We start from the raw sequence: 27,296 nt of genomic DNA, 5'->3' as shown, positions 1-27,296 counted from the left end.
TGAAATTCATCTGAGTCTCTTATTGTATTTTTCCTCCCGTCCGAGTGCATTCTGCAACCCTGAGAATTTCTCTATGGGTATATAAAAGCTTCTGCGCGCCATCAACACCATTGCAAGCAATGCAGCCTTCTTCTCTGTGCCACAATCAAATTGTATTTATTCACCGAATTATCTTGATCGCACGATTTTAATGTAGAATTTTTACTAGAAATAAATAAATCACGAGTGTTGCTGCCATCGCGAGGAAGAGGGAATATCATTTGCTCACTTCAATGTGATTCACAGCCATTTATCAACTTTTCACCTGAATGGATTTTAAAGAATAATGCTCGGGTGTCTAAACAGTGGCTCGGTGGCTCCGTACTCTTCACCCTGGCGATCTATCTCTCAATCTTAACACCTTAAATGGCTAACCGAATGGAAATTTAATGAAATACTTCCTCTTGGAGATCAATTTCTTACTTTGCATCATTTCTCACCGCTCGATCTGGCGCTCGTGAAATATTTCACCGATAGAACAGCGCGCATTGGGTTTTTACGCGGAAGCTGAGGAATGTCTTTCGGGGAGTCGCAAGTGTCACGGAGGATTTCCAATAATTATGAATTTATATCACCTCAAGGGAGACAAATAGCAAATTTATCATAGTCAATCGACGATGTGAATAATGACGGTAACGGCACAATGGGTGAATATTTGCTGTGAGGACATAGCAGGAAATTTACATTGTATAAGTTTGCTATTAGCAAGACTTTTGGTCTGAAGGATGAATTTAAGAATAGTCTAATTAATGCTACACTTTTATCTGGGAAACCTCGATTCGTTTGATGGATTGACATATAGAAACTCACTCGTTATCTCAGCCATTAGTCGTTGTTTGTGAATAATTGTCGAAATCTAAGAGTCGCGCAGCGACTTGCGGCGTGACAAAGTGAGAGAAATCGCAACGAAGTGATGTGCTGAACAGCCTTATGATGAATGCACATTTCAATTGATAAGATGAGAAATTGTGTGTCGGTGAAATGCTGCGATTCTCACACCGCAAAATTGCATTTGATTTAATGACGCTCACCTCCTTTTCAGTTGCTTATGTTTGTTGTACGCGAGAAATATCTCAATCACGCCAATTGGAAGCGTCCTATGATGTCGAATTATTGGCTCTTGAAGTCCGCGAGGTTTTCCACTTTTTACATCCATATTTTCACGATTTTGTACATCCCCGAGAAGGCTAATAAGATCACGTATTATTCTCTTTTTTGCATAATTCGTTTGTCCTTTGGCGCATTGCGTAGGCCATCAATGTGCTTGCCAAAGGGCATTGCTTTTCCATTGGAATGCAATTGCGCAATAAACATGACAAAGAAACTCAATTAATTAGCACACCGCTTTGGTTAATGCATATTATTTGCGTTTAATGGAATTTATATTGAGACATTTTCTTTATGATGGTTGAAGGCTAATTTGGTGAGACGAGCTTTTTGCGGAATAAGGTAGACATTTTTTGCAGATGCAAAACCAGTTGGTTTTAAAAATATTCCTCTGTCAGGAAATTTATGGGACAGTGAGACAGTGATTTTAGGAGGTTTCTCAATCAATAGGTCTTCATGAGATCCACGCGAGCAGGCGGAGTCGCATTTCTATCTCTTGCGGAGGTGAAATATCAACTCGAAGATGTTTTGTGACGATCTCATAAGCATCGATAAGATCTTCCAGTCATTTATCAGCAAATAAATTATAAAAAAAATGACCCATTGAATGCACGTGGATTGACGAGATCTGCACAGATCATCGCGAGATAATTGGACAACATTAGAAAGCTTTTCATGCAGTAATTAATTCCATAATCGAGAGCCTGAGTGTCGCGTATTTTCTTTCATCTAATTTAATGGATTTAATTGATTGTTGTGCAATGGTTAAAGGACAAAAATCCTACAAATTTCTCTAATTGAAATTCTTCAGTGCTCTAACGTAACATGGTGATTTCATGGCGATGTTCACGATTTCACGTACAGTTTGGCTACAAAGTGTTGAAGAAAAGGGCAAATTTTGTGATGATAGAATAGATCTAGAAGTCCACGCAACACTCCAACTTCTAAGTCAGTTTTACTCCTCTGCATTAACATAGAAGATCATAAAAATATCTAGGCTGACATTTTTATGGGTTTCTCGCTGTACCATTTACAGAATTGACATACAGTTCATTTTTTTGGAGATCTCTTAACTCTCAATTCCAAGATTTCCCAAAGAAGCTCAGGGTCTTGTGAAATACCATAATTTATTTGATATTTTTTATCAACAATAATGGCAATAAAACCTATGGATTGTTGTCTTTTCATCACACTCTTCATTTTGTCATGGTTTCTTCTCTCTGTTCTTTTTTTTCTTCTTCTTGAAATTGTCTTCACAACCAACTTCATCTTTGAGTAGATTAAAATAATCCACATTTCTGTCTCTCTCCTTGTCTTGTCTTTTTTCCCTCCCGACAGCATTCAGGCACTGAATGAATTTTCATAGTTAGTCTCACTGTATAAATAATATTTTGTCGTGATTAATCAAACTTCATTGGCGCAGAGGATGAGCTTTTGACCATTTCTTCGTCTTTCTCACCAGTGGAGACAAATTTCACAAGAAGAGAAGTAATCTGAGATCTTGCCTCTTTCATAAACTGACATTTATTAATAATAACGAATACTTAAATAATGTGAGTGTGCGAATTTTTGTGCATCTCCTGTGCGACCTTAAATTCCCCTAATGCATTTATCGCGAGGCATTCCCGCTATCGTGTTATATCTTTTGTGCAAAAAGTGTGTCTAATTGAGGTACTTTATTCTACATTGGACATATCATGGGCATTTTCCCAAGAAAAGCTACACGAAGAGCAAATAAAGAGCCACTGAGTGGAAAATATGGTCAAAAATAAAATATGCTTGCACAGTATTTTACAAAAATAAATTACGATAAGTGCCTTTGCATGAGAAAATCGCACATTTATGACCAGTGTATATTAAGTACTCTTAAGAGGAATTAACATAAAAATTCAGTGCGGAGAAATAATTAATTTCTGAGGCTTTAAAATCAGTGTTTAACAAAATTGTATGCTCACCAAAAAGGCACTCTATTCGAAATGTAGTCTCGTGATCAGCGAAGAAGTTCATTAATTGGCCTTTCTCGTGAGCACAGCAATGCTGGTCGAAAAAGCATGACTGGCGAAAGAATGCCGTGTGAGAATGTGTCGTAGAACATGATTTTAATTTAGATCATGCGATAGAGGCTGAACCTTGAGGTTGGTTTGCACATTTTGAGTGCGTCTACACATATCACAGGTGTGCAAATCCTCGGCATTCGAGTATTTTTCTACCCAGAGTCGCCTTATTAATTTGTAACACACACCATGCAGATTAGACAGCGTGTCGTCAGCCTTGAAGGCAGTGGTCTTAGAGCCAACCACACAAGAGGAATTTCTAAGCTTACGAAAGACGTCTAATTTGCATGACACAATTCCTGTACAGCTTCGCCCAAAAGTGGTTCTCATCTCTGGCCAATGATATATTGGAATTGTAGTGAAATTGCCTTAAAAATGCATCATCTTGTCTCGAGCCTAACTAACTTATCGCACGAATCACAATTGCAGCGAATTCAAGATAATGGTGAAGAGCAATAATATTTATATCCTGTGGCATATTAATTCACTCGATGGCGATGGGAAGAATGAAGAAATCCCAACATTTGAGAAGACATCCAACTTATTTATTAATACGGGAACTACATTTTAATTTATCTCCTCTGCACAATGTTGATCGATTGCAGGGTGTTTCATGAGTGGGTTGGAAATTTATCAATTTTTCGTGTGGCAATATAAATCATAGCACAAGTCATGTGTATGAAAAAGTATCTCAGAAGTAATTAAGGGATTTCGCTCACCTGTTAATTGGTTTGTAGGCGCTTTCGCGGGTATAGAATGCTAGCTGGCGCATTGGCTAATATATTCAGTCATATCTGCCATATTTGCGACAGATACAATCACCCTGTATGTTAATAAATGCATTTATAAATATTGTCGGCATCCTATACAAGAGTTTTACCAGTGGTTTTGTGCCTCAGAAATATATTGACAAGTTATTACTAATCGTAGAAATTATCACATAAACAATTCACACGCGCATTTCAAAGAGTGGCTCGCTGCATAAAAGCTGGACATAAAAGTAATACAATATGCGCGAAATAGTTGAATGGATTGGCAATAATGCATTGGGCAGATCATGGGAGTTGATCGCGCGATCTTCGCTCTTGTGGTGTCAAGTGATCATCGGCCGTGGCGATGCTTTTAAATTGAACTGGCTTGATGATCCTCAGGATGGTATTAATTGCTAAGAGGAAATTTGCATCTTGTGAGTCTGCGCGGAGAAGGAAATGTACTTTCGCAGTCGGGTCAGGGTGGGCAGGAAGGAGTAATTTTCGGATAAAAACCACACCTTTTTGCAATATTTGCGGTAGAAAAAGAAGCTAAAATTTATGCTCATGGTGTGTGGCATACAATAAAAGTAAATTGTCTTTTTCAACATATATTCTCCTGGGTTGTATAGGAAGGTATGCCACATTTGAGCAGAGTTTGAGGGTTAGCAGATGAGAATCGACTCAATAGTGTTCCCACTGGATAATTATGAGAGATTAAGACTTATTAATAAAACTGTTTACAGCTTTTCGAGAAGCTATGGCAGAACGCGTTGTGGCCAGAGAAGCTGGCAACAGAAAACGACTTAATAGTTAATTAATCGATACAGAGGTGGACTATGTGGAGGATTTTATATCTTGAGAATCAACTCATTGACCGACATTTGCCCTCTGGTCATTGGACACTCTGCAATTCCTCCATTCCCAGATGCATTGTGTTCGCTGTGTTGTAAACTCAATCCTAGGGAGAATAGCTCAAATACTGTCCCCTTTCACAGAGAACTTCCTCGAATTCGATGAGAACAACTTCTAAGTGTCCGATGGCGAGGAATGACGCGAAATTCTTCCTTCCATCGCTATTGTCGGCTCATTGAGTGTGCCAAATAGCTACAATATCCAAGACATAACTTAATGAATGCAGCATAACATCGTCTTCATTCCTCGTAATCATGCTTAATCCACATTCGCCATGATTGTATTTCAATATATGACTGATGACTTAATAGTAACTCTCTAAAATTGTGATTTGGCGAGGAAAACTTTGTGATATTGAGTAGGTGCCACACTATAAATTACATTTTGCCAATAAAAATGATCATTTTTGCTCTGGCCAAGCACATGAATTTATTATTGACCGAGTGTTTGTGACATATTGTGCCAGCTTAAAGATCACCACGCGAAAATCCTCTTGGCTGTGCAGTAACTTCTTTCATCCCTCTTAATACCATTTATGCCAATCCTAATAAAATATTACTTGTGCACCTGAATGCCCGACACCACTGAGAATTATTACGAATGGCGTGGAACATCAACAAGGGGAACTTAAATAGATATTCACTCTGGCATCTTGAGAGCCTTATGGGCTCTTTTTCACATCTCGCGCGCCTTCCTTCGACGAAGGTGGAGACAACAACATCCAAGCGAGTCGTGGAACTCTCAGTGTGTCTCCAGTTTTGCTGAAAAGCTCGTGATTAATTGTCTTGTGATATTGTGACCTCGACAAGGTGGTCTACTTTTCCCTATGCATGGAACTTCCTGCGAAAGCTCGTGTTTGCTTATGAGGTGTACAATGTTGTCGCAATTAATTTGATCAGCATCTCTCCTATGTCGAAAAATGCACCTTCCCTATGGTGGTGATGCTGAATCAGGTCCGAAAATTGAGGTGAAAAAGGTGTGACAATATATTATTTATGCTTCACAGCTTCATACAATTCCAATACAATCCACACACACTCCTCACATTTGAGATTATCCATCGCTGGCTGTTGTGTGGAGCGAATGAGCGAAAGATGGGGAGACGTGGGCAATAAATGCAGTAGAATAAATTGCGCTCCGCGGACGCGTTTGCTATTTCTTCACTGTGCGCGATGAAAAAAGTCACTCACCGGGCAAATTGGAAGCTGAAGAATTCCCTCCAGTTGGCAAAGCACTCGCGCTAAATGAGAGATTTCCTCGGTGTGATCAAAATAGAAGAAAAATTAGTCATAATATTGGCAACATGCTGTCCAATGCGACAGAATGTGTACATCATATGCACACAAATTCATTGCTGACACCTTCTCTTCCAGGTATCCGCCACTGATCTGGACTGCGGCGTCAATGCCATGGTGAACTACACTCTGGTCACCGGCTTCAGGAAACTGAAGGAGTTCGAGGTGAAATCCGCCACGGGTGAGGTCTGCATTTCCGGCGATTTGGACTACGAGCTCCGGACTTCTTATGAGTTTCCCATAATCGCCACGGATCGAGGTGAGTTTCTCCAGAAGTATTTTCACTCACCTCAACTGGGCCACAGATTATATTCTGCATTTTTCTTGCATCTCGCGCTAGACTTTGTTGTCTAAAAACCCAATCAGAGGAGAAAATTTCTGCCACTAAGGTGGCAATTACTGCTGACATAATTTACGGCAAGTTCACTCGAATTAGACAGTTTTTATGTGGAGATTTTTGCCTTTCTAAGTCGCTACATTGGAAAGTCACACAGTTAAACTTCTATTCATCCTAAAGACTCTCGATGTTGCAAAGGTCTTTCAATTTTCTCCGGTAGAACAGTCAGTAATTACCTAGCTTCTGAATATTGCTTGAGAACTATATGAGCACAAAAGTAGAGATCAGTCGGTTGTGTATGAATTGCAGAAAAATCTGTATATGCTGATGTGCCCCTCGCGATTCCCCTGCACGCCAAACAGACGATTTGTGAGTGCCAATTGAAACAAAAATAATGAGAGAATCACGGAAAGTCGTGAAGGGAATTCTCTTGTGATAACATGTGTTACACGTCGGCTCCGCGCTGCAGCCTTACATGCAAAGTGCAGGAGAGGTGCTGGTGATAAAGAATGGGGACTTTGTTGGCTCTTCGAGCGTCCCGCTTATCTGGCCTTGGCTCTCAGACAATCCGCGGAATTCTCACTCCTATTTTTTCACACTTTCAGGTGGGCTCAGCACCACGGCAATGGTTAAGATTCAGCTGACCGACGTCAATGACAACCGGCCGACGTTCTACCCGCGGGAGTACAATGTGTCCCTAAGGGAGCCCCTGCCCTCGTCCTCGTCAGTCACGCCCGTGGTCGTGGTGGTGGCCACGGACCCGGACTCTGGCCGCTTCGGCGTGGTGACGTACAGAATTGTGGGTGGCAACGAGGCGGGCATCTTCAGGATCGACAGGATCACAGGTGAGATCTTCCTGGCGCGTCCGACGATACTTTCCAGCCGGGTGCAGCCCTACCATTGGCTCAACATCTCCGCCAGCGACGGCGGAGGCCTCAGAACTAGTCAAGATGCCGAAGTGTTCATTAGCGTGATTGATTCGGCGCAGAGGCCACCGATCTTCGAGAAGCCACGCTACAACTACTACGTCAAGGAGGACGTGAAGCGGGGCACTGTCGTGGGAGCCGTTTCGGCCACAAGCAGTGACTCAGGTGAGTCTTCAGATTGCAATCTCTTTCTGCCTGATTTATTTGCCAGCCCGGAGAATTTGAGTCCAGTTTCTTCTTCCAGAGTGTCTCTCGTGGTTAGGGCATAAATTTCACCTACTTTTGACCCAACAATTCAGAAACTCTCGCATTTCATCCGCGGTGTAGTAAATATTTCTTTTTAACTATAATTCTTAAAAAGGGCGAAATTCCAACCGAATTGTTAGAAAGTTGTCTAAAACCCTTATGTTGATGTAAATTGGGTCTTATCATATTTCAGAAATGACACTTTTACTGACAGTAAAGTGTTTTTTCGCTGAAGAATAACTCTGAATAAGTTGAAGATAACATGAAAATTTTCTGGGAAGATGAACTCACGAAGTTGGTTAAATATTTAACAATATATCTCGTCAAACTTTTGCTTAGCGCTCAAGTGCACTCAATCTCCATATTGAGCGAACTCATCTCCATATGGCTTTCCTTTGCCCTGTGGCGAAAAAGAGGAGAAACGATGACTATCACGCGTTTCGAGTCTTCTAATTACTATTTTTGCTCAGTCAAACAAATTTTGCGTAGTATTTGAGAGTCTCTTAGTCAAATGGATCAATTAAACGGTCACGGCGGTGAGAGGCTCATTGGCTGAGGAGCTCCTGTGTGAAGATTAATGTGTGACTTCTCAATTCGTGTGTCGGAATAAATATCACGGGGTATAAATGCACTTTATCTAATCTCACAGACAATGTGAAGCACTCGTTTATTCATGTTCACTTTAATTAGTCTTCTCAGGTCTCTCCAATATAATCTATCGGCGAGTCGGTAGTAAGACACAATATAACGTGTGGTAGCTGCATAAAGAGAAAAGTGATAGCAATTGATTCCATGTCCATTTGCAGTTTGTCCGCATCACTAAAGTTATAAATTAATTCATGTGAGTCTCTTCATTCTGCTGCTCAAAATCGTATAAGCATCTTTCCCGCAGTTCGGATCGCGACTTGTGTTATATTGAGAAAAAAGGACTTATATTGTGTACTGCGGATTCCATTCAAGTCTCTCTGCTACTTATCCAATGCCCACCAGAATTGCGAGAGGCGGCCAGGGGGAAGACATGACATGGAGATGGATGTTACGCGAACAAAGGCTTAAATTCCATTGTCGAAGCTCATATCTCAATACTAAATTCACAAGAAAAAGTCTCCTATCATTTGGCATATATGCAAATGTTCTGTCCCTAAGTATGTACAGACTCTAATGTGGGCTTCTTTTGCTGTCTCGCAAGCGTGCTCATTTGTTTTTCTTGCTCAAGATCCATCGTAGTTATAAGAAGATGAAGAGGATGCGCTTATAGGTAGGCGACGTTCCCTTCCAAACTTGTGAAATAGACTTGTTCAATGTGAAAATATCTTTAAAATTTGCCTGTGATTTGCATTTGAGCATCGGGTCAATTACGAGAAACCTGAGAACCTCTCATCAATCCGCTGTACCGCAATTCCACTAATGAGCAGCCCTCTATCGTGCCGGGACAGCAATGAATCTCCCTCATTGAATTGGACAGCGCGCGGCAGTGGAGCCAGAGAAAAAGAGCTCCGGAGGGGAATAATTCTTTCTCGGGTTTGCGACCATGCGAGAAAGATGCAATTTGCACCACGATTGAATGCGCGAAACAAGAGAATATTTAGTGTGTCACCAGAGGATGGGATTGTATATTAATTTTGGCAACACACCCAATTAATTCCGCGCAATAATACACGACAGTAATTTTCGTACATGTCGCCGAATGCACCTTCAACGTCTAATTGTGACAATTTATCATTGTACAGTTTGATGCAAATATTTTTCGCCAGATATTCAATCGTCATTAATTTACGAAGCACAAGTTCGCGTTGAGATTAAAGTGTTAAGTTCCACTGGAGGGAATATACATGCGCGCACATTTTTATTTTCTCTCCCAATATAAACGCAATCGTGGAGAGCATTTTTTGCTGGGCCCATAAGGAGATGCCTTCCTCCTTGCCGTGGCTATATTGTCAGTGTATAGTCCAATGTACACAAATTGAGTGAGACATTCGCGAAGATTGTCGCTTCCATTTGGCTGGGTCCGCCATCGCGGAAAGCGAGCCCCTTCTCTCAGGCATTCTATGCCTGTTTGGAGCACACAATGTGAATATGTATTGTGTTGCGCTGTGGCTCGTTCATTCTTCACAGAGGAGGCTCACGGAGGTAGCCTATCGCATTAATCTCATGTAAATTAGCATTAACTCTTTTCTGTAAACATGAATTTTATTCGTTCGTTCGCGAAGAACTATAAACAGTCGCGCCGATATGTCGCTATTTGCTATGTTATCTACCCGTTTAGTCTCTATCTGCCTCTCTTGCCAACCCTCCAACTCTCACACAACTCTCCTCCGGACTTCTCAAAACTCAAATCATTTAATTTAATTAAAAGGTCGTCGATATTCCTGAGACACACCACACATTGTTTTATTTCTCCATCTTCGCTTCACTTGGCATTTTTTCTCCACCATTTCGCGCTCTTCTTGTTTTGTGCCACCGCGCAAACATTTCTCCATTGGCAATTCCAACAAGATCGCAAATACAAATGCACACGATTGCACACCCAAGCCAAATCCCTTGCTATGCCCTTCCTGCCATTTCTTCTCGTGACATGAAATCCTCATGGCACATTCCTTCTGTCACTGCAGCAGATCTCTCTCCCATCCCACTTTGGCTCAGCCATTCTTTTGGCCCTCTTTCCTCTCCTGCTTCGCCCATTTCCAGTCGAGCATCTCTCTGCCAAGTTCTGCAGGGGCACAATTTTCCTGCTGGTTCTGCACCTTGTTTACGCTCGTTTTCGTAAAATATTTTGACAGTGGGCCTTCCACAAAATGCAGATCAAACCCAGGGATGCTGAAGAGCACATTCACAGTGGTGGGACTCTTTTCAAGTGGCTCTCGAATGGAACAATTTTTAGCTCACTTAATAAGTCTGACTTCCCTGTGAGCGCACTCATTTGAAGCGCACGATGACAGGACATGAATTAGCTCGTCAATCACTGAATCATGAGAAAGGGTTTGACTTTGTAGATTTCTTACAAATTGTGTATATAGTTAGTTCATTTGACACCTTCCAATTGACTGCTGTTAAAATATTTCTGGCCAAAAGAGAGACTCGGAATTAATTGGGCACAATAAATAATGATGTGAAGTGCCATTAATTTACATGAAAGTAATCAATTTCTTCAAACTTCGCAGGGAGTCGAGGCACTGTGCGATACTCAATCTATTCAGGTGATCCTGATGGTTACTTCAGCATCGATCCTGTGTCTGGTAACATCCGCATCGCCAGCCCGCTGGATCATGAGTCCAAAGTTCAGGTTCTGCTCAATGTCCAAGCCACGAGCGGAGATCCTCCGGTCTACGGTCACACTCAGGTGAGTGGTTTGTGTGCAAATTTCAGAGACGGAGTCTGCAATTCACTTCTCTGTCTGCCCAAAGGTTAACATTGACATCGAAGACGTGAACGACAATCCGCCAGAATTTGAATCCAGCACAGTTAGGATTTCTGTCCCGGAGAATGTTGAGCTGGGCACGCCGCTGTACGTCGCCAATGCCCACGACCGCGACTCCGGGAAGAGCGGTGTGGTCACGTATCGGCTGTCGAATATCGCGAGTGGCGGGGACTCGGGTCAGAGTGACTCGAATCTCTTCAGCATCGACTCACGCACGGGTCACTTGACCCTCTCTCGCCACCTCGACTACGAAACCACGCAGAGGCACTCGCTGATCGTGACGGCCACGGACTCGGGCGAACCTCCCTTGGCCGCCAATCTCACGGTGCTGGTCGAGGTGCAAGATGTCAATGACAATCCACCCGTGTTCGAGCGCAATGAGTACACCGTTAAAGTGTCCGAATCGACAACCATCAATTCGCAGGTATGTGAATTGCAGAAAAGTCGGAAATAGACTAGCGCGATGCTCCATTGAAATATTTCACTGCACATCCGTTAAGGTCATGTGATGTGTATTAGAGTTGACTCAATGTGCTGCAGATGGTGTCCAATAGTGTCTACAGGGATCATTTTCAATTGTGCATCACTGGACATTGGCGTTCGCCGTGTTGGATACAAGAGAAAGTCGCATCTTGCACAAATTCAGCTTGACTTCAGCTAGTAAAGTTTTATGAAGCCCTATAATTTACAGGCATCCAAGTGATAGATACTTATCGATTATAGCCCTTGCTCAATCACCGCGGCTTTCCCGCAACCTTCTGCCGCTCTCACGTCAGCACCTTTGAACCAGTAACACATATCTGTCCGTGATCTTGCAGATCGCACTTTTCAATTTCGAATCCTTAATTACATGAGACTCGCGGCAATGTGTCCATCATAAATCAATTAGTTTATATCACGCAGCCGCATAAGGTGATAGCGGAAGAGCGTCTGCTCGAAAAATTGTAGCCTTACACATTAATTTGCACCAATGATAATTGATCAATATTGTGCTGTCTGATTGCAGATATTGCAGGTCGCCGCCGTTGACCTGGACACTGGGAACAACGCACGACTCACATACCGTATTGTTGGTGGCGGTGGCGGTGATCAGATTGCACATCTGGAGAACAAAACGACTGCCTCACGATACGACGAGGATGTGAGTGAGGTATTCGGCATCTTTCCCAACAGTGGATGGCTCTACTTGCACCGTATGCTGGATCGTGAAACACGTGGTCGGTATGAGATAACTGTTGTGGCAACTGATAACGGTACACCCGCGGCCACGGCCACAACACGTGTCATTGTCAATGTCCTGGATGCCAATGACAACGATCCGCGCTTCTCACGTGACAACTATGAGTTTAGCGTGGAGGAGAATCTGCGTCGGGGTGCAATTGTTGGCCTCTTGGTCGCCACGGATGCCGATCTGGATGCAAATGCAGCCATCAGATACACGCTCATACCGAGCAATACCAGCTTCCAAGTCAATCCCATGACAGGTGAGCAATGAGTCTAACCCTTGAAGACATTCCTCCCAGTTGTCCGTGGCGTGAACTGGCGGATGGCGATTTATAGAAATTAATACAATGTAGTGTAATATGATCATCAATTTGTGGGCAATGCATTGCCTGTCTATGGGCGAGCATGAGCAGAAGAGTGGGTGATTTAGTTTCGCGATCGCCATTGTTCGGCCTGAAAAATGCCTTCGTCGACGGTAATAAGTGAGAGCGATTAATTTTCCCTATTTAAACCGAGTGCGGCTTTGTGAGTTCTGTTGAGCAACAAAAGGAACTCCCCTCGGACATTCCAGCATCCACAAGCGCAAGTCAGCGAGAATCTTCCTAATTTCGGTCCACCAGTGCTTCTCAATTACACCGCAGGCCAATTATGCAATATATTCATTAATTGATTTCGCCCATAAAATTCATTTATAAATCCAATAATTTTATTGACATTTCATTGGCATCGCGTGAATGTGAAAGTTCCACACAATTTGCACCCAACAGATCGTGCTCATTGATCACTCTGCATGATTTTATTGCGCTGACACGCCTCCAGACAATGCGTAGGGTGGCCAAACACTACAATCCATAGTGATTTTTACAATTGCCCAAATTATGACCTGCCAAAGCAAAAACTCTGATTTCTGGCTGTCTGCGAAATCTCTTTCGCACCGATGTTATGTATGAGAAAAAGGCTTGTTTTGCATTTTAATTGCACTTTCGGGTATTGTTTTATGCCATCGATGACATTTAAATAAATCTCAGCTGGTAAAAGTGAAATGCGCCTTTGACGAACTTTCAATGAAGCACCTCGTGATTTTTAGGTCATCAAACTGGAATCTTTCAAACCTTCAAAATTTTATTTCCTTTATTTCAAGTATTACAATTGCGCCGTTGAGCAATTAAATTGGGAATTTTATGACAAATTTTTTGGTAAATATGACGAGAGAATAGCCTATTGTTTAATGCTCCTAAGATGGTGGTTGCGAAGGTTGAGAATCGCTGACCCAATGCTCATCGCACTTCTATAAATATATCACGTTGAGTCCGCAGTCTGTTGTTGCCCTTTATTCAATGGCAACATATAGTATTGCACATCAGGCGCATTCGCTTAACACAGACGATTGAAGATGGGCTTGAGAATGGTCAGTCCAGCAGAAGAGAGCTGAGGATCTCACTTTCTCCCTCTCTCGCGTTCTTGGCAACAGAATGGAAACACATAATTAAGACAAGGAATGCAAAACAAATGCAATATTATTTTAAAAATGTAATTAATGGCCTTCACGAGTAGATGAATGGTAATGAAAAGCGCAACAAGAACTGAGAGCGGCATTTGTGTGCAGATTCCAGCATTGAAGTCTTGCATAGGAACTTTAATTCGCATGCAATATTCTTTCACTATTTCCAAAAATCACTCACTTTGCCACAGAGAAGAGAGATTCTCTGAATTGCAGCATACAAATTAATTGTACTTTTCCAATTTGGAACGAATGGAGTTCCCACACTCAACAATAAGGTCAAAATCTCGGCTTTTTGCCAGTGAGTTCCTCCTTTGGATTGTGATCTCGAGACATGTGAGCAAAGGAGATCGGAAACGGCCCAACTCGCGAGAGAGCAACGGAGAATCGCAAAATTGCATGGAAGGTGATAATTTTGGCAGCGTTTTTCACTTCCACATTATCATAGGCTTTGTATTTGATACGCAAGAGGCAGCTATTAATTAAATTGATTTCCTGCTACAGAAGCTCTGCGCCTCAGCGTGTTGGGTGAGAGAATGAGATGTACAAAGGCGACCCAGTACTTTTGCCAAAGAGAATTGCGTGAATTGGAGCCTCAACCCTACCGCATTCATTGAACGTGATTGTCCGTCATGTATTTTAATAATTGCACCACTTGTCTCCACTTTGAATCGTGATTCAGCAATCTCTCCCTCTTTCTCCCCTGCCTCATCTCTGCACACAGTGCTCACCTTAGCGCTTGCCCTTCTCATCCGTTGCTGTTCGCCAGCAAATTTTTGCGATTTGTTACTGTTTTCTAGTTTTGTGCCACACGAACCAATTGAAATGCAACAGACAGACGGTTGAGGAATCTAGAGATGAAGGTGTGAGAAATTCCCCGGGAAATGAAGAATTGAATTGAGAATGTAGATTTCACGGTCCTTTTACAATAATAATATTTCACCTCATTTTATATCAATTTATTTCATATTTCACGGATTAAACAAGTGTTCTTGTAAAATTCCCTTCTCAATCGGTTTTTTAAACATGCTTGTCTTCCTTCTTTCAGGTGAAATCATAACCCGCGAGCCTCTTGACCGGGAAACCAGATCGTCTTATGATCTCGTGGCCGAAGCTCGCGATCAAGGTACGCCTTATCGCAGCAGCAGAGTCTCAGTGCGCGTCCTAGTCACTGACGTCAACGATAACGCTCCGGACATCATTGATCCTCAGGAGGATGTGGTCAGTGTGCGTGAGGAGCAGCCGCCGGGAACTGAGGTGGTCAGAATCCGGGCAATTGATCGGGACAACGGATACAATGCTTCCGTGTCATACTCGATTCTGAAGGGTCGAGATTCTGACGGCTTTGGACTATTCTCGATCGACCCTATGACGGGACTGATCAAGACGCGGGCATCGCTGGATCACGAGGAGAAGAGCATCTATCGCCTAGCCGTGGCGGCGACAGACGGAGGGAAGCCGCCGAAGCAAACGGTGCGCCTTCTGAGGGTCGAAGTGCTGGATTTGAACGACAATCGTCCCACATTCACGAGTTCCAGCCTTTTGTTCAAGGTGAGTGAGTCACCCTTTTTGCCTCATGCTTTTTAATTGCTGTCATCGAAGTGATTCGCACAATTGACAAAATACGCAAAGTCACACATTTTTCGCGTTCTGCAAATCCCTTCTTGTGCGGAATGCACTTTTTCTGCAATCCCACCGAATACGGCTCACATATTTTTGCCGTCTTTCTCCATCTTCTTCGTTCTTCTCGGCTGGTCCTTTTTTGCCAATCGCGAGCCCAGAAATTGCTCAGTTCAATGCTACATTGTCTCTCATCTCCTGTGCTGTTGTCTCCCTCTCGCCATGGGTTCGAAGATTGCTGATTGATTTTGAGTTATTGCGCAAAATTATAGAGACAGCCAGGCCAAAAGATGAGAGATTGCCGAGATTGCTCATCAGTCAAGTGATGATTTTATCCATTTACTCTGATAAATTCGCAATTATTTGGCGGAAATAAAGCCGGAGACGTACAAAAAATGAGTGAGCGAAATTATGTAATTTACCCACAAAGCTCCTGCTCACTGCTGGGGATGAGATGATTGCGATAAGTTCTTGGTCAACATTTTCGGCGCTTTACTGTCAATACAGCGAGTCTTTTGTCTTGCAGGTTCGCGAGGATGTGTCTGTGGGTCACGTTGTGGGCTCCGTTAGTGGCTCTGATCATTCGGAATCCGACAATTTCATCTCCGGCAATAGTCTCTACATCACGTACACCTTAACGTCCATTACGTCTGATGTTGTGGATGGCGCCTTTGACATGGATCGCAACACGGGCTCCTTGATCGTCACGCGGAAGTTGGACCGTGAGCAGCAAAGTGAATATAGACTGGAGATCAGAGCTCTCGACACGAGCGCCTCCAACAATCCTCAGAGCTCAGCCGTCACCGTGCGAGTGGACATTGTAGATGTCAATGATAACAGCCCAGTTTGGCATACGGATCCAATCACGATTGAGATCGCAGAGAGCGCGAGTGTGGGATCAGTTGTCTACAACTTCTCTGCCCACGATGCCGATGAGGGAGTGAATGGCGAGATTCAGTACCACATGGTCAAGCATTCTCCCGGGGAGGCTGGAACTTTTGAGTTGGATCCGCTGACTGGGAGTCTGACCTTACTGAAGCCGCTGGATTTTGAAAATTGTCGCAACTTCCTCCTTGTCGTCCAGGCCACTGATCAAGCTACGATCGTGAGTGATCGCAGAAATACTTCAGTCACAGCTATGATCACTGTGACTGATGTGAATGACAACGCCCCTGCTTTCGTCCTGCCTTCGTCTGACGGAGAAGTGATCTATCTCAGCGATTCAGCTACTGTAGGCCAGTTAGTCACTCATATAGTCGCCGTTGACGCAGACAGTGGTGATAATGGCCGCGTAATCTACAGCATCGTCAGTGGCAACGACGATGAACGCTTCAGTATTGACTCTGAGAGTGGAAACATCGTTCTGGCAAAGCCAATCATAGGCCATCAATCGTCAGCTAGGCATCTTCATCATGCCACCAATGGAAGAAATGCTGGAAAATACAACATTATCGTCAGTGCCACCGACAAAGGGATTCCGATCCCCAAAGAAAATCGTCGAACTCTGCAGATCGTCATTCAAGGATCTACTAACAATCCACCGCGCTTCCTAGAACCCGTCTACCACGTGAATGTGTCGGAGAACATTCCGTCCGGAAGCTTCGTCACGCGAGTGGGTGCCAAATCATTCCAGCCTGATAATGGTGAGTGCAAAACAAAGTAATAATGAAGGAATTATGGTTGGGATTATAAGTCAGAGTGTTGACGTTGATATCATCAAACCTTTGCTCAGATTTTTGTCAGATTCAAGGCTAGATTCTGATTAGTTGAAGACACAAAACGGCAGCAAAATATCTCGCAAGATATCAACTGTCAGGCAGGGAATAAGAGTGCAAGTAAAAATCTCTCAACATGTGGACAAGCCTCTTGGGCTAATATAGAACCTTTCAGAGCAAGATTACAATGTAAAAAAGAGGCAATTGAGACGAAATTGTACATGAAAAGCGATTTTCATAATTCTTCATTTCATATTTTGATCCGACATTACTTCCATTCTTTGGCCGCATTCTTGTTTTCTGTAGTTGGTTGCGGGGATGGCATATAAAAGGTGAAATAAGTGTAGAAAAAAGCAGAGAGGTAAATTCTGTATAAATGAGTGTGTGTTAATATCTGGTAAAATAGAAGACGACGATCTCGACAGCACACAGCATTCCGAACGATTAGAGACGATGCATTTCTTGGCGAGTAATTATTCTCAAATTATTAAATATGGCTGCTATTTTAACCTGCATTATACAGACAGATCGTATAAAAGAGAGTGTCTTCAGCACTAATCATATCACAGAGCAACTATGTAATATAATGGAGGGAATAAAAGTCTCTCAGCGAGATGAAAACCCTCTTCGTGAGTCGCGCTCTTTCAATTTCCCTCGCGCGATGACCGTTCTGCAGAGTCTTTCACAGAGCGATCGCGAACAATAACAGAACTGAAGATGAAAACACCGATTTTCAATTATCTAACTTTTCAGAAGTTATAAATCTCTTCTAGCTTAATCCCTTCCTCTCAAGATCGATCTCTATCTGGTGTCCACTGCCCGCCAGACATTTCCCATTCGAGATATATTCACAGACGAATTTCTCCGCGAGATCAATATCGATCGCCTATCACGAGAAAGCCAGTCAATTTGCTGATCATCATAGCATCTCGTGATCATCCTCGTATAATTAGAAACCGTATCGATTTTAGAGTTACAATTTGACAAAAATCATAGTTTGCGCGCACAGTGAAATACTTTCTGGGAGGCTGATCTTCACGTGATCGCGAGATTAGGTTTGACAACAGTGGTGAAACTGGTTCTCGCTATGATCATCCTCTTGGGATGCCATTATTCATGAAGTATCACCAACACAGAGGAAAAAAGATTACGTATAGATTACTTTTACGACAGAAGAAAAGTCTTTGAGAGTGGTCTCGGAGCCCCTTTAGTTGGCTTGATATGCCCAAAACAAACGTCTCTGGGCGAGCAAAAACGGCCACGATGAAATTATTGGACTCTGAATTCATACCCAGAGTCCGCGGGAAGAGTACGCACGGCTTGAATTTCAACAGGTCCCATAATATATTGGTCCATTGTTTTTTGTGCGCCGTGTGATGTCGAAAGACAGAGCAAAGAGGGTCCGCGCAGAGGGAAAGGCGAGATCAGCGTCGATCGCATCTCCGAGTGGACAGAAATTGACTTAGATTACATTCCAAAGTATTGCATCTAGTGCTGAAGACTTCAATTTACACTGACGTAGCCATTCATTCATGTAGCAAATGTGCGGTTTGTGGTCATAAGACGTGAATGAGAGGCTGAGGAGAGGTAATGTACCTAGCCAGAAAAATCGCATCCACACTGCGTGGCGTGGCCGAAAAAGGGAAGCTGCGTGTGTGAAAAAAGTAGCCTAAAATTTCATACCCACGATGCGATCTTGCAGATCGAATATCGAAGATCAATGGATCGTACGATTGAAGGCACATGCATAGATGATTTTGGGTGTACGCTTTGCTCAATCTTTTTACTCTGATTATGTACCCTTTTTTCGCCCAGCTAAAAGTCTGTCTGGAGGGCTTATTTAGCATCTGCGCTCTCGATGCCATAATTGGCTTGGCTCACACACTCTATAAATTCACGATCTCCGACTTATCATCTCTCTTCTCTCCTCAGGTGGCAATTTGACCTTTGAGATACCAAATGGAGTGGCCGATGATCACTTTGTTGTGGATCCCATCCGCGGAATTATCACAACACGGGGCGCTTTTGATCGTGAGTCTAAGGACATGTACACAGTGCCGGTGTACGTGAAGGAGTCCAGTTTCTCAGCCAGCAAAGTCAAGTCGTCCGGCGGGAAGGCGGCCACTTGGCAATTCGACGTCGCCACCATCGTGGTGAGGGTGACTGATGTCAATGATCATGCCCCAGAGTTCCGCCCTGGATCGTGTTACCCACTGAGAGTGCCCGAAAATAGCGATTTGGCCGTCATCCACACAGTCGTGGCCACCGATCTGGATGAAGGACTCAATGGAGATATCATTTACAGCATTACAGGTATGCAATGCACTTTTATGACGCACCGCATATCATTTAACATGGCGAAAAGCCACAAAAGTGTTTCTGTAGCTAGAACATCTCCTCCATTCCTATTCCATCATATATTTTATATTACTCCACGCGATCTTCGCACACTCTGCGTGTTTGTGTGACCTTTTATTGAGTGTCATAAAGGAGATTGACGATATTATTAGATGTTGCCAGGGACGCTTATCACAAAAAATTCTTCTTCAGGTGGAAATATCGGCAACAAGTTCAGCATTGACATGCACACGGGCGAATTAACAGCCCGTCCGCTGGATCGCGAGGTCCAGTCGCGCTATACAATTCAAGTGACAGCCCAAGATCGCGGCTCACCGATCGCATATCATGGCACGTGCAATATATCTATAGCCGTTGAGGACCAAAATGACAATGATCCACGATTTGAATTGTCGAAATATATTGCGACGATCGCCGAGGATGTGGCCATCGGCACATCAGTGCTCACCGTGCGGGCCACAGACGTGGATTTGGGCATCAATGCCCGGATCGTCTATTCGCTGGCCAACGAGACGCAGTGGCTGTTCAGCATTGACAATCGGAGTGGACTTATAACGACAGCAGGGTGAGTTATTTATTTGCATTTTTCCTATACTTTTCGGTGTCTTTTTGGCTGTTGTCCTTTAATTTTGGCGTATTATGCACACAATTCAAGACACTTTCCATTGTCATGTCCACAAGATGAAGTGCGCTATCATCAAAAGTTTGATATGAGTACAAGTTTCAAAAATAGAAATTCCCTCGCATGTCTCTAAAACATACAGTTTGGAAATACTTATTACATCTGTAATAAACAATCACGAATGAAGCTGAGAGCGTAGAAAATTGTTTAGAGAGGAATCTCACGAAATTAAACGAATCGCCTTTTGAAATATCACTTGACAATAAATATATATACTGGAATATTTATTGATGAGAAGACAAGATGTATATTCTGTATCGGTGTAGGCAATATCGGAGAATTGATATTTGATTGCGTGGAAGAATACGCAGAAGCCAGCGTCTGTCACTGCATGTCATGGGATGGAGGATGTGAGAATCCTCAAAAGACGCATCCGCGACTTTATCAAGATAATTAAATAAATATTCAGCCCGGCAGTTCGACAATGCCGTAGAGGAGAGAGCAAGACAGTGTGCGCGCCTTTTCCTGCCATTACGCAAAGCGAATGGAACAATGATCTGGGAATTGGGGTGGGCAGGGGAGGCGGTGGAGGGCATAACGTCGCGAAAAAAGTCGACGATCAGTGACTTGGGAATGGGACAAAAAATGAAGAAGTAAAATTGTCGGCGATCGCTTTGGTTTGTCGTTAAAGTGAAGTTATTTTATGAATGCATTTACATGCGTTTTATTTTTGCCAAAATTGTAGAATGGCATTTTTCGTAATTTGCATATAATAAGCGACGACGTCGAATGGTGAATTGGAGGCAGCTTATTTTCTCCCTTTGTGCCAATGTCAAAGAGCCTCCTATTGCTGGACCGTTTGTCTTTCGGTTCCAGCGTCTGGCATTATGTGGGGATGCTTTTTGGTCTCTTGAATTGAACAAGTATCAAGAGATCTTCGGCGGAATTTCCGAAAATGGGCGCTAATAGATTTGGAAATACTATCCACTATTAGATAATAGTAAAATTTGGGCATTTCAAGCTCAAGAAACTCAATCCTTCAGCAATTTAAAAGCCATTGTCGCGTGAAATCCATAAAATAAAACGCTTCATGAATATGTTTTCCTCTCAATATGTAATTCATCAGCATCGCTCCTAAAGAGATCTTGAAACTTTCTTCGGAGTCAAATTTCATGAGAGGCTCCTTCAGACGGTTTTTGCGATTGAGATCGATGTTTTCGTGAATAAACATTCAGGTGCTAAAATCAACAATTTATGCCATTCAACCATCATCTCATCCCACGTCTTTCGTGGGGAATTTACACCGCGCTGAGATCCAATGCTCGCGAAGGTGCGGAAGTGAGTCTCCGCCAAGATCTCAGCACAATAAAGTATCGGAAATAAGAAAGCTGCAATTGGAATTGAACTGGCCAAATGTGATTTTTGGTACAGATGCGCGTAAACTTGTAATAAGAAAATCACGCTTGTTGCACAGAATGTTTGCGATGGAGTTCTTCGGTATTCCGCGATTTGGTCCGTTATGCATGGGAGAAACAAGAGGCGAATACGAGTGATAAATTAGTCGATAGCACGACCACAAGTACCGAAAATTCATCATCATTTACATAAATTGGCTGATGAACCGCGGGAAGTTGTGTTCTTGCGAGCTCTCTCGAATTTCCGTGATCACAAAAATGAGGATGCCGATTGCACATTCCACGTTGGCTCACTGGGAATCCCAATTCTCTCTTGCAAGCGAGCCATGTGGCTTGTCATTTCACTTTCTTGTCCTTCGCCCAGCCAACGTGATATATATCCTCTTGTCAGATCGTCTCGAAAGCCACTGTCTTGCGTCCTCCAATGCTGAGAGGGATATAAAAAGTGTGGCGTTGAACAATGAGCACTATCATTGGGCGTTTTTGCATATACATAAATATTGTCAGAATCTACTCTCCTCACTTTAAGAGAGTCCCTTCATCAGATAAACAAGCCAATTTTATGTTGCATGTCACTTTCATCACAGCGAACAATTAGTCGCCGAGAATGAGCACAAAGAAGTCGGTGGCATTTGCCGGTGACTCCCATTCGTAGTCATCTTGGGAGCTGAAGCTCAGAAGGAGAGTCTATTTTGCCTATGGAGACACCGATTCGTATGTGATTAAGCCTGATAAATACTCGGCATATAAGACCAAAATATCACATACACAGTCAGAGAGACAAATGAGCGAATCCCTGTGCTTTTGCTTCTATATTATTATTTAAATGCAACAATTTGTCATACGGAGGACGTTTTTCACCTTTCTGCCCGCCATTGTCCGCCGATATTAATATGAACAATGCCGAGGAATTTACCAGAGCAGGTGAAACTCCCACTGAGTGGCTGGGAATGTCGCTGGCAATGCGCTGAGAAAACGACCTCTTGGGTCAGAGAGTTTGGCTAACTTTGCCGGTTTATGAAGGATCAATTCCATTGCATCTCTATAAAGCATTTAATGGCCCAGAACAATTTGCATACTATGTAGAATTCCCTTTAATATGAATGATATGCCTTTTCATGTTGCTGTTCGTGAGACTATTTGCTATTTGTGCATGAAAGTGAGATGGAAGGCAATTTTATGTGTGCTGGTGTTTCATATATTAATACGATATCATCCTTTTACAGCCTTTTAAATGGTTGCATAAATAAGTGTTTATACGATGTGCCGTCAATTGGACGGTGGATGAAATTTAAGCCATGTTTCTGCCACATAAGAGCTTGCCACTCTTCCTCTGTGGTGAATAGGGACATTTGAACAGTTAATTGATGTAGTTAAAGTTATTCTGTCAACATTGAACGGTCATTAGTCACTAAATCAATGTGTGAGGGAAACGTCTTATCTAGTCATTTAGCATAAACTGAATACTTTATTGCAATCTCTTCTCCTTTCAGGCTCTTTGATCGAGAAAAGGAGAACATCTACAACTTCATGGTGGTAGCAACTGACGGCGGAAAGTATGATACGCGATCCCAGAAAGTCCCTGTGCAGATCATCATTGAGGATGTGAATGACAACAAGCCAGTGTTTGAGAAATATCCTTTCAAGGGTCACGTGGCGGCCTTTGTGCAGCCCGGACAAACTCTCCTGCAAGTCTCGGCGACAGATGGCGATCAAGGGACTAATGGTGAGATTCTCTACAGTCTTATCAATGATGCGACAAACGGAAAGTTCCGGATAAACCCCAACACAGGCGCTCTGAGCGCTACTCAAAGTTTGGCGAGTGAGAATGGAAAGCTGCTGCATCTGGAAGTGATCGCTCGGGACAAGGGAAATCCTCCACAGACCGCCACCGGACTTATCGAACTTCAAGTTGGTGATGTTCCTCCGGGAACGCCACATCTTCGCTTCCAGAATGACACCTATGTTGTTCGACTGCCGGAGAATGGGGTCTCTGGACAATCTGTCGTTCAGCTGAATGCCGTTCGAAGTGATGGGCGACGTCAGAGAATCATTTATAAGATCGGGAGTGGAAACGAGGATGGAGCTTTCACGATCGATCCGGCAACGGATGAGATCAAGATCCACAATGCGGATCAGCTGGACTTTGAGAAGTATCCGAAGGGCTTGAAGCTGATCGCAGTGGCGAGAACCGAGGGTAATCCCGTGCTGTATGGTTACTGTGAGGTGAAGGTGCTTCTTGTGGATGAAAATGACAACGCTCCCAGATTCACGCAGCATCAGTATTCAGCGGCCGTGTGGGAGGGCAACAACAAGGGCACGTTCGTGATGCAAGTGTCAGCCTACGATGCCGACCAAGGATCGAACTCACGCATCCTGTACCACATCGTGGACGGAAATCATGACAACGCCTTCATCATCGAACCAGCGTTCAGTGGCGTTGTGAAGACGAACATCGTGCTGGATCGCGAAATCAGGGACATGTATCGATTGAAGGTGATCGCAACGGATGAAGGGGTGCCACAGATGACGGGCACAACGACAATCCAGGTGCACATTGTGGACGTGAACGACAACCAACCCACATTTCCGCCTCACAGCGTTATCAGCGTGAGCGAAGGTGAGTCCGCATGACGAGATGCTGCGAATTCCACCCGGTATGAGCTCAATTCTCACCCGGAGAGAAATCGCTATTTGTGGCTTAGTTTAATTAAAACTGAAAGGCAAAACACGGTTTCCGAAACACCCGGAGAATACTTTAAAAGAAAATTAATCATAATTTATTTATTTATGCCATACATTTCTCATAGAATGGAGAATGGGTAAAAAGCAAAAGGGAGAAAATGACGAGAATTTGCTTTACACTTTAAATGACTCTCCTGATATTCTCGCTTTTATCGTTCGGGCGCGCAATTTCCTTCAACCGGTTTCTCCACCAAATTTATATATGAATTATGAGAGGCTTTTTCACCTCCTTTTCCCCTCTGTGATCATTTTTTACGAAATTGTTTAGTCGATGATCCACACTAAATTACTCACACAAGAAAATTGATCTATTTTCTGTCTGCTTTTCTTGTTATTACCTTAAATTGTGAGAAATACTTGAGTGTTTTGACCGGTTTTGACATTAAATGACGAATTTGGATCGGTTTTTTGCAGTGCAATTTAAGTAATTCAAAAGCAATATTTCGATTATACACTCTCGTAAATTGAAAGATACACAATCCTTCGTGCGCTCCGCTTTTCGGTCTTTTTTTCCACACGTTGATCCTCACTTCCTCGCGCGATCTTGTCTTATTCGCTTATTGATGGTCATTTAGCCAAAAGCACAACCCACACAGCCAATATATTTTGCCGGTGCGTGGAACATTGTATTAGGATGGATGCACAATGAGGTGCATTTTTGCATATAAAAGTCATGTGTGCACTGAGGAGAGGAGGAAATATACACATAAATATTTGCGGTGTTATGATGAATTTTTCACGGGTCACAGGTCAATTCGCAATTTCAGCGTTTACAGGCACGATCAGCTCGCGCAGAGCCGCTCTGGCTGATGTGTTAGGGGGCACAGGGTGGAGCTGGGGAAGATGATATCGTTGCCATACGATGAGCCTTCGATTTCTGCGGGTGGGACAGTGTCGAGGTGTATGAGTTTATGGACCGTTCCGTGATTTATTGCTACATTATTGCCTTCTTACATCTTCCTGGCATGTCAATTCGCCAACTCGTGTGCGCGCCACAGTAAATTGATGGCCTTTCTTTTCTCTCTTTTCCACGCTCGCGCCTAGGAATTGAATTGGGAACAGTGCTGACGTCCATCACGGCCAATGATGTGGACACCAATCCCGCTCTGACGTACAGCTTTGTCGACGAGGCTTCCGATCCCGACACCACCAACATCTTCGCCATTGACCGCTTCAGTGGCAAAGTGATCCTGCGCCAGCGGCTGGACTATGAGACACGACAGGAGTATCAATTAAAGATCAGTGCGTCCGACACGTCACACCTGGCGCAAACAACCCTCACGATCCGTGTCACAGATCAGAACGACAATGCGCCAATCTTCCAGCAGCCGGCCTATCACACCACACTGCCCGGTGAGTTGATCCACACTTTATTGCCACTCATGCCCGCGATTTGATCACCCTTTCTGCGCTCCCGAGATCGTGCTTAAATTGACAAATCCTCGCATTGTGACGTCCATGAATGAGTGATTGCAATTGGTAGCTTCTTTCACTGGCGAGAACAATAGCCAATTGATGAAATCATTTCTAAGTGCATAAGCCTTACGAAACGGCACAGTTTTAGGTCGAAATTCGATTCGATTTGAAGATGAACACAACTTGTAATCGACATGATTAGGAAAATCTTGTTGCACAATAATTTTCGAATTTATGTTTTATTGCTTTAATTTTATAGAATGATCGATAGAAGCTAAGAGTTCCAATGCCCAGAGACATTAAAGTGTGGGTTCACTGAAAAGATCTCAATGTCAGCTATAACATACAAATCTGAGCATGATTGCGATGAGAACGATTGAATTTCTCGGTATTAATCGCATAAATGCTGAGAAAAGAGAAGAGAAGCATTAATAATAGCTGATGTGTCAACGAAGAAGGGTATTAACGACGCAAAGTGGCTCATCTCGACGAGCATTGCGTATGCAATTGATGAAAAATCACACCCTATGATAGCAGAGAGTGAAACAGCGCACCTCAAATTAAAGTGAGATGAGTTGTTTGGAATTAAATTACAATCCGCATGTTTTTCTGCGGCACACAGAATCTCTGTGGTGTTCAAAATGTTGACAAGATGAGAAACTGCGTGAGTTTGATCCTGAAGAAATCGCGTTGCTGCATTTATTGTAGGGATTCACTTATGCACTCCACATTATGTGCAATTGTATTTTCATGTTCGATTGTTCGACGACCAAAAGGTGAAGTCTTTAAATGGTAGTGACAGTTACAATGGGCGCGATCGTATGGTGTCACTGGCGATTGGTTTCTTCTTTTTCCTGCGCGCCCTTCACTGTTTCTGTCCCTATGAATAGGGCTCTCTCTCTCACTAGAAGACCGGTATGAGGTGTTGTGAGAAAATATGCAGATGCTCGAGTGTTAATCATTCAAATGACCCTGCCAAGTCAATCACATCCAACAGCCGCGACCATTGTCTCGTCTCCTTGCCCTCTCGCTCTATTCTCTTCATATGTACACACCAAGGTGTACACACTTTTGATCTAGCAGAAGCAGACCGAGTGTAATTTGACACGAGACCTTGATCACATATGATCACATTCATCAATAATTCCTTCTTCTTGTCCCAAACCACACAATAAACAGTCCAATCGCCTTGGACTGTCTCAATATCTCTCCATATCACATCAAACTGTCCAAACATGCAGTTCTCATCATGTGTGCGATCGTTCCATTGCAGAGGAAGTCAACAATGCCGAATTGGAGATCCTCACCGTGAATGCCACAGATGCCGACAGCGAGGTCAATGCCAAGATCAGGTACTCCATTGCCAAGTTGATCGCTGGCTTTAGGATTGGGGAAACGTCTGGTATTCTCTATGCCAACACTTCGCGCATCTCCAAACCCTTGCGCGAGGACATTCATCTGACCATTGTGGCCACGGACTCGGGAAGTGTTCCTCTCACAGCCACCACAACTGTTCGCATTCATGTGAACTCCAATTCGCACGCGAAACCGCAGTTTATGCAGAATCAATATCGGTGAGTTGATAGCATTGAAC

General features: G+C 43.3%; 1 protein-coding gene across 1 annotated transcript in view; it reads left to right on the top strand.

Annotated features, from left to right (window-relative positions):
• Nucleotides 1-27,296, top strand: part of LOC132262411 (protein dachsous) — a 90,626-nt gene that overhangs the window by 60,512 nt on the left and 2,818 nt on the right. Inside the window, exons 3-14 of the mRNA XM_059761683.1 lie at nt 6,238-6,418; nt 7,102-7,587; nt 10,830-11,008; nt 11,073-11,510; nt 12,093-12,570; nt 14,860-15,362; nt 15,958-17,074; nt 19,079-19,459; nt 19,697-20,069; nt 23,035-24,161; nt 25,331-25,639; nt 26,976-27,276. Coding sequence (XP_059617666.1) covers nt 6,238-6,418; nt 7,102-7,587; nt 10,830-11,008; nt 11,073-11,510; nt 12,093-12,570; nt 14,860-15,362; nt 15,958-17,074; nt 19,079-19,459; nt 19,697-20,069; nt 23,035-24,161; nt 25,331-25,639; nt 26,976-27,276 — 5,873 coding nt within the window. The remainder of the gene's footprint in view (nt 1-6,237; nt 6,419-7,101; nt 7,588-10,829; nt 11,009-11,072; nt 11,511-12,092; nt 12,571-14,859; nt 15,363-15,957; nt 17,075-19,078; nt 19,460-19,696; nt 20,070-23,034; nt 24,162-25,330; nt 25,640-26,975; nt 27,277-27,296) is intronic.

Source organism: Phlebotomus argentipes, unplaced genomic scaffold, assembly GCF_947086385.1.
Source record: "Phlebotomus argentipes unplaced genomic scaffold, Phlebotomus argentipes genome assembly contig_15, whole genome shotgun sequence".
NCBI classification, from domain to species: domain Eukaryota; kingdom Metazoa; phylum Arthropoda; class Insecta; order Diptera; family Psychodidae; genus Phlebotomus; species Phlebotomus argentipes.
Note: the sequence above shows the minus strand (reverse complement) of the source record. Positions and strands in the feature narration are given on the sequence as shown.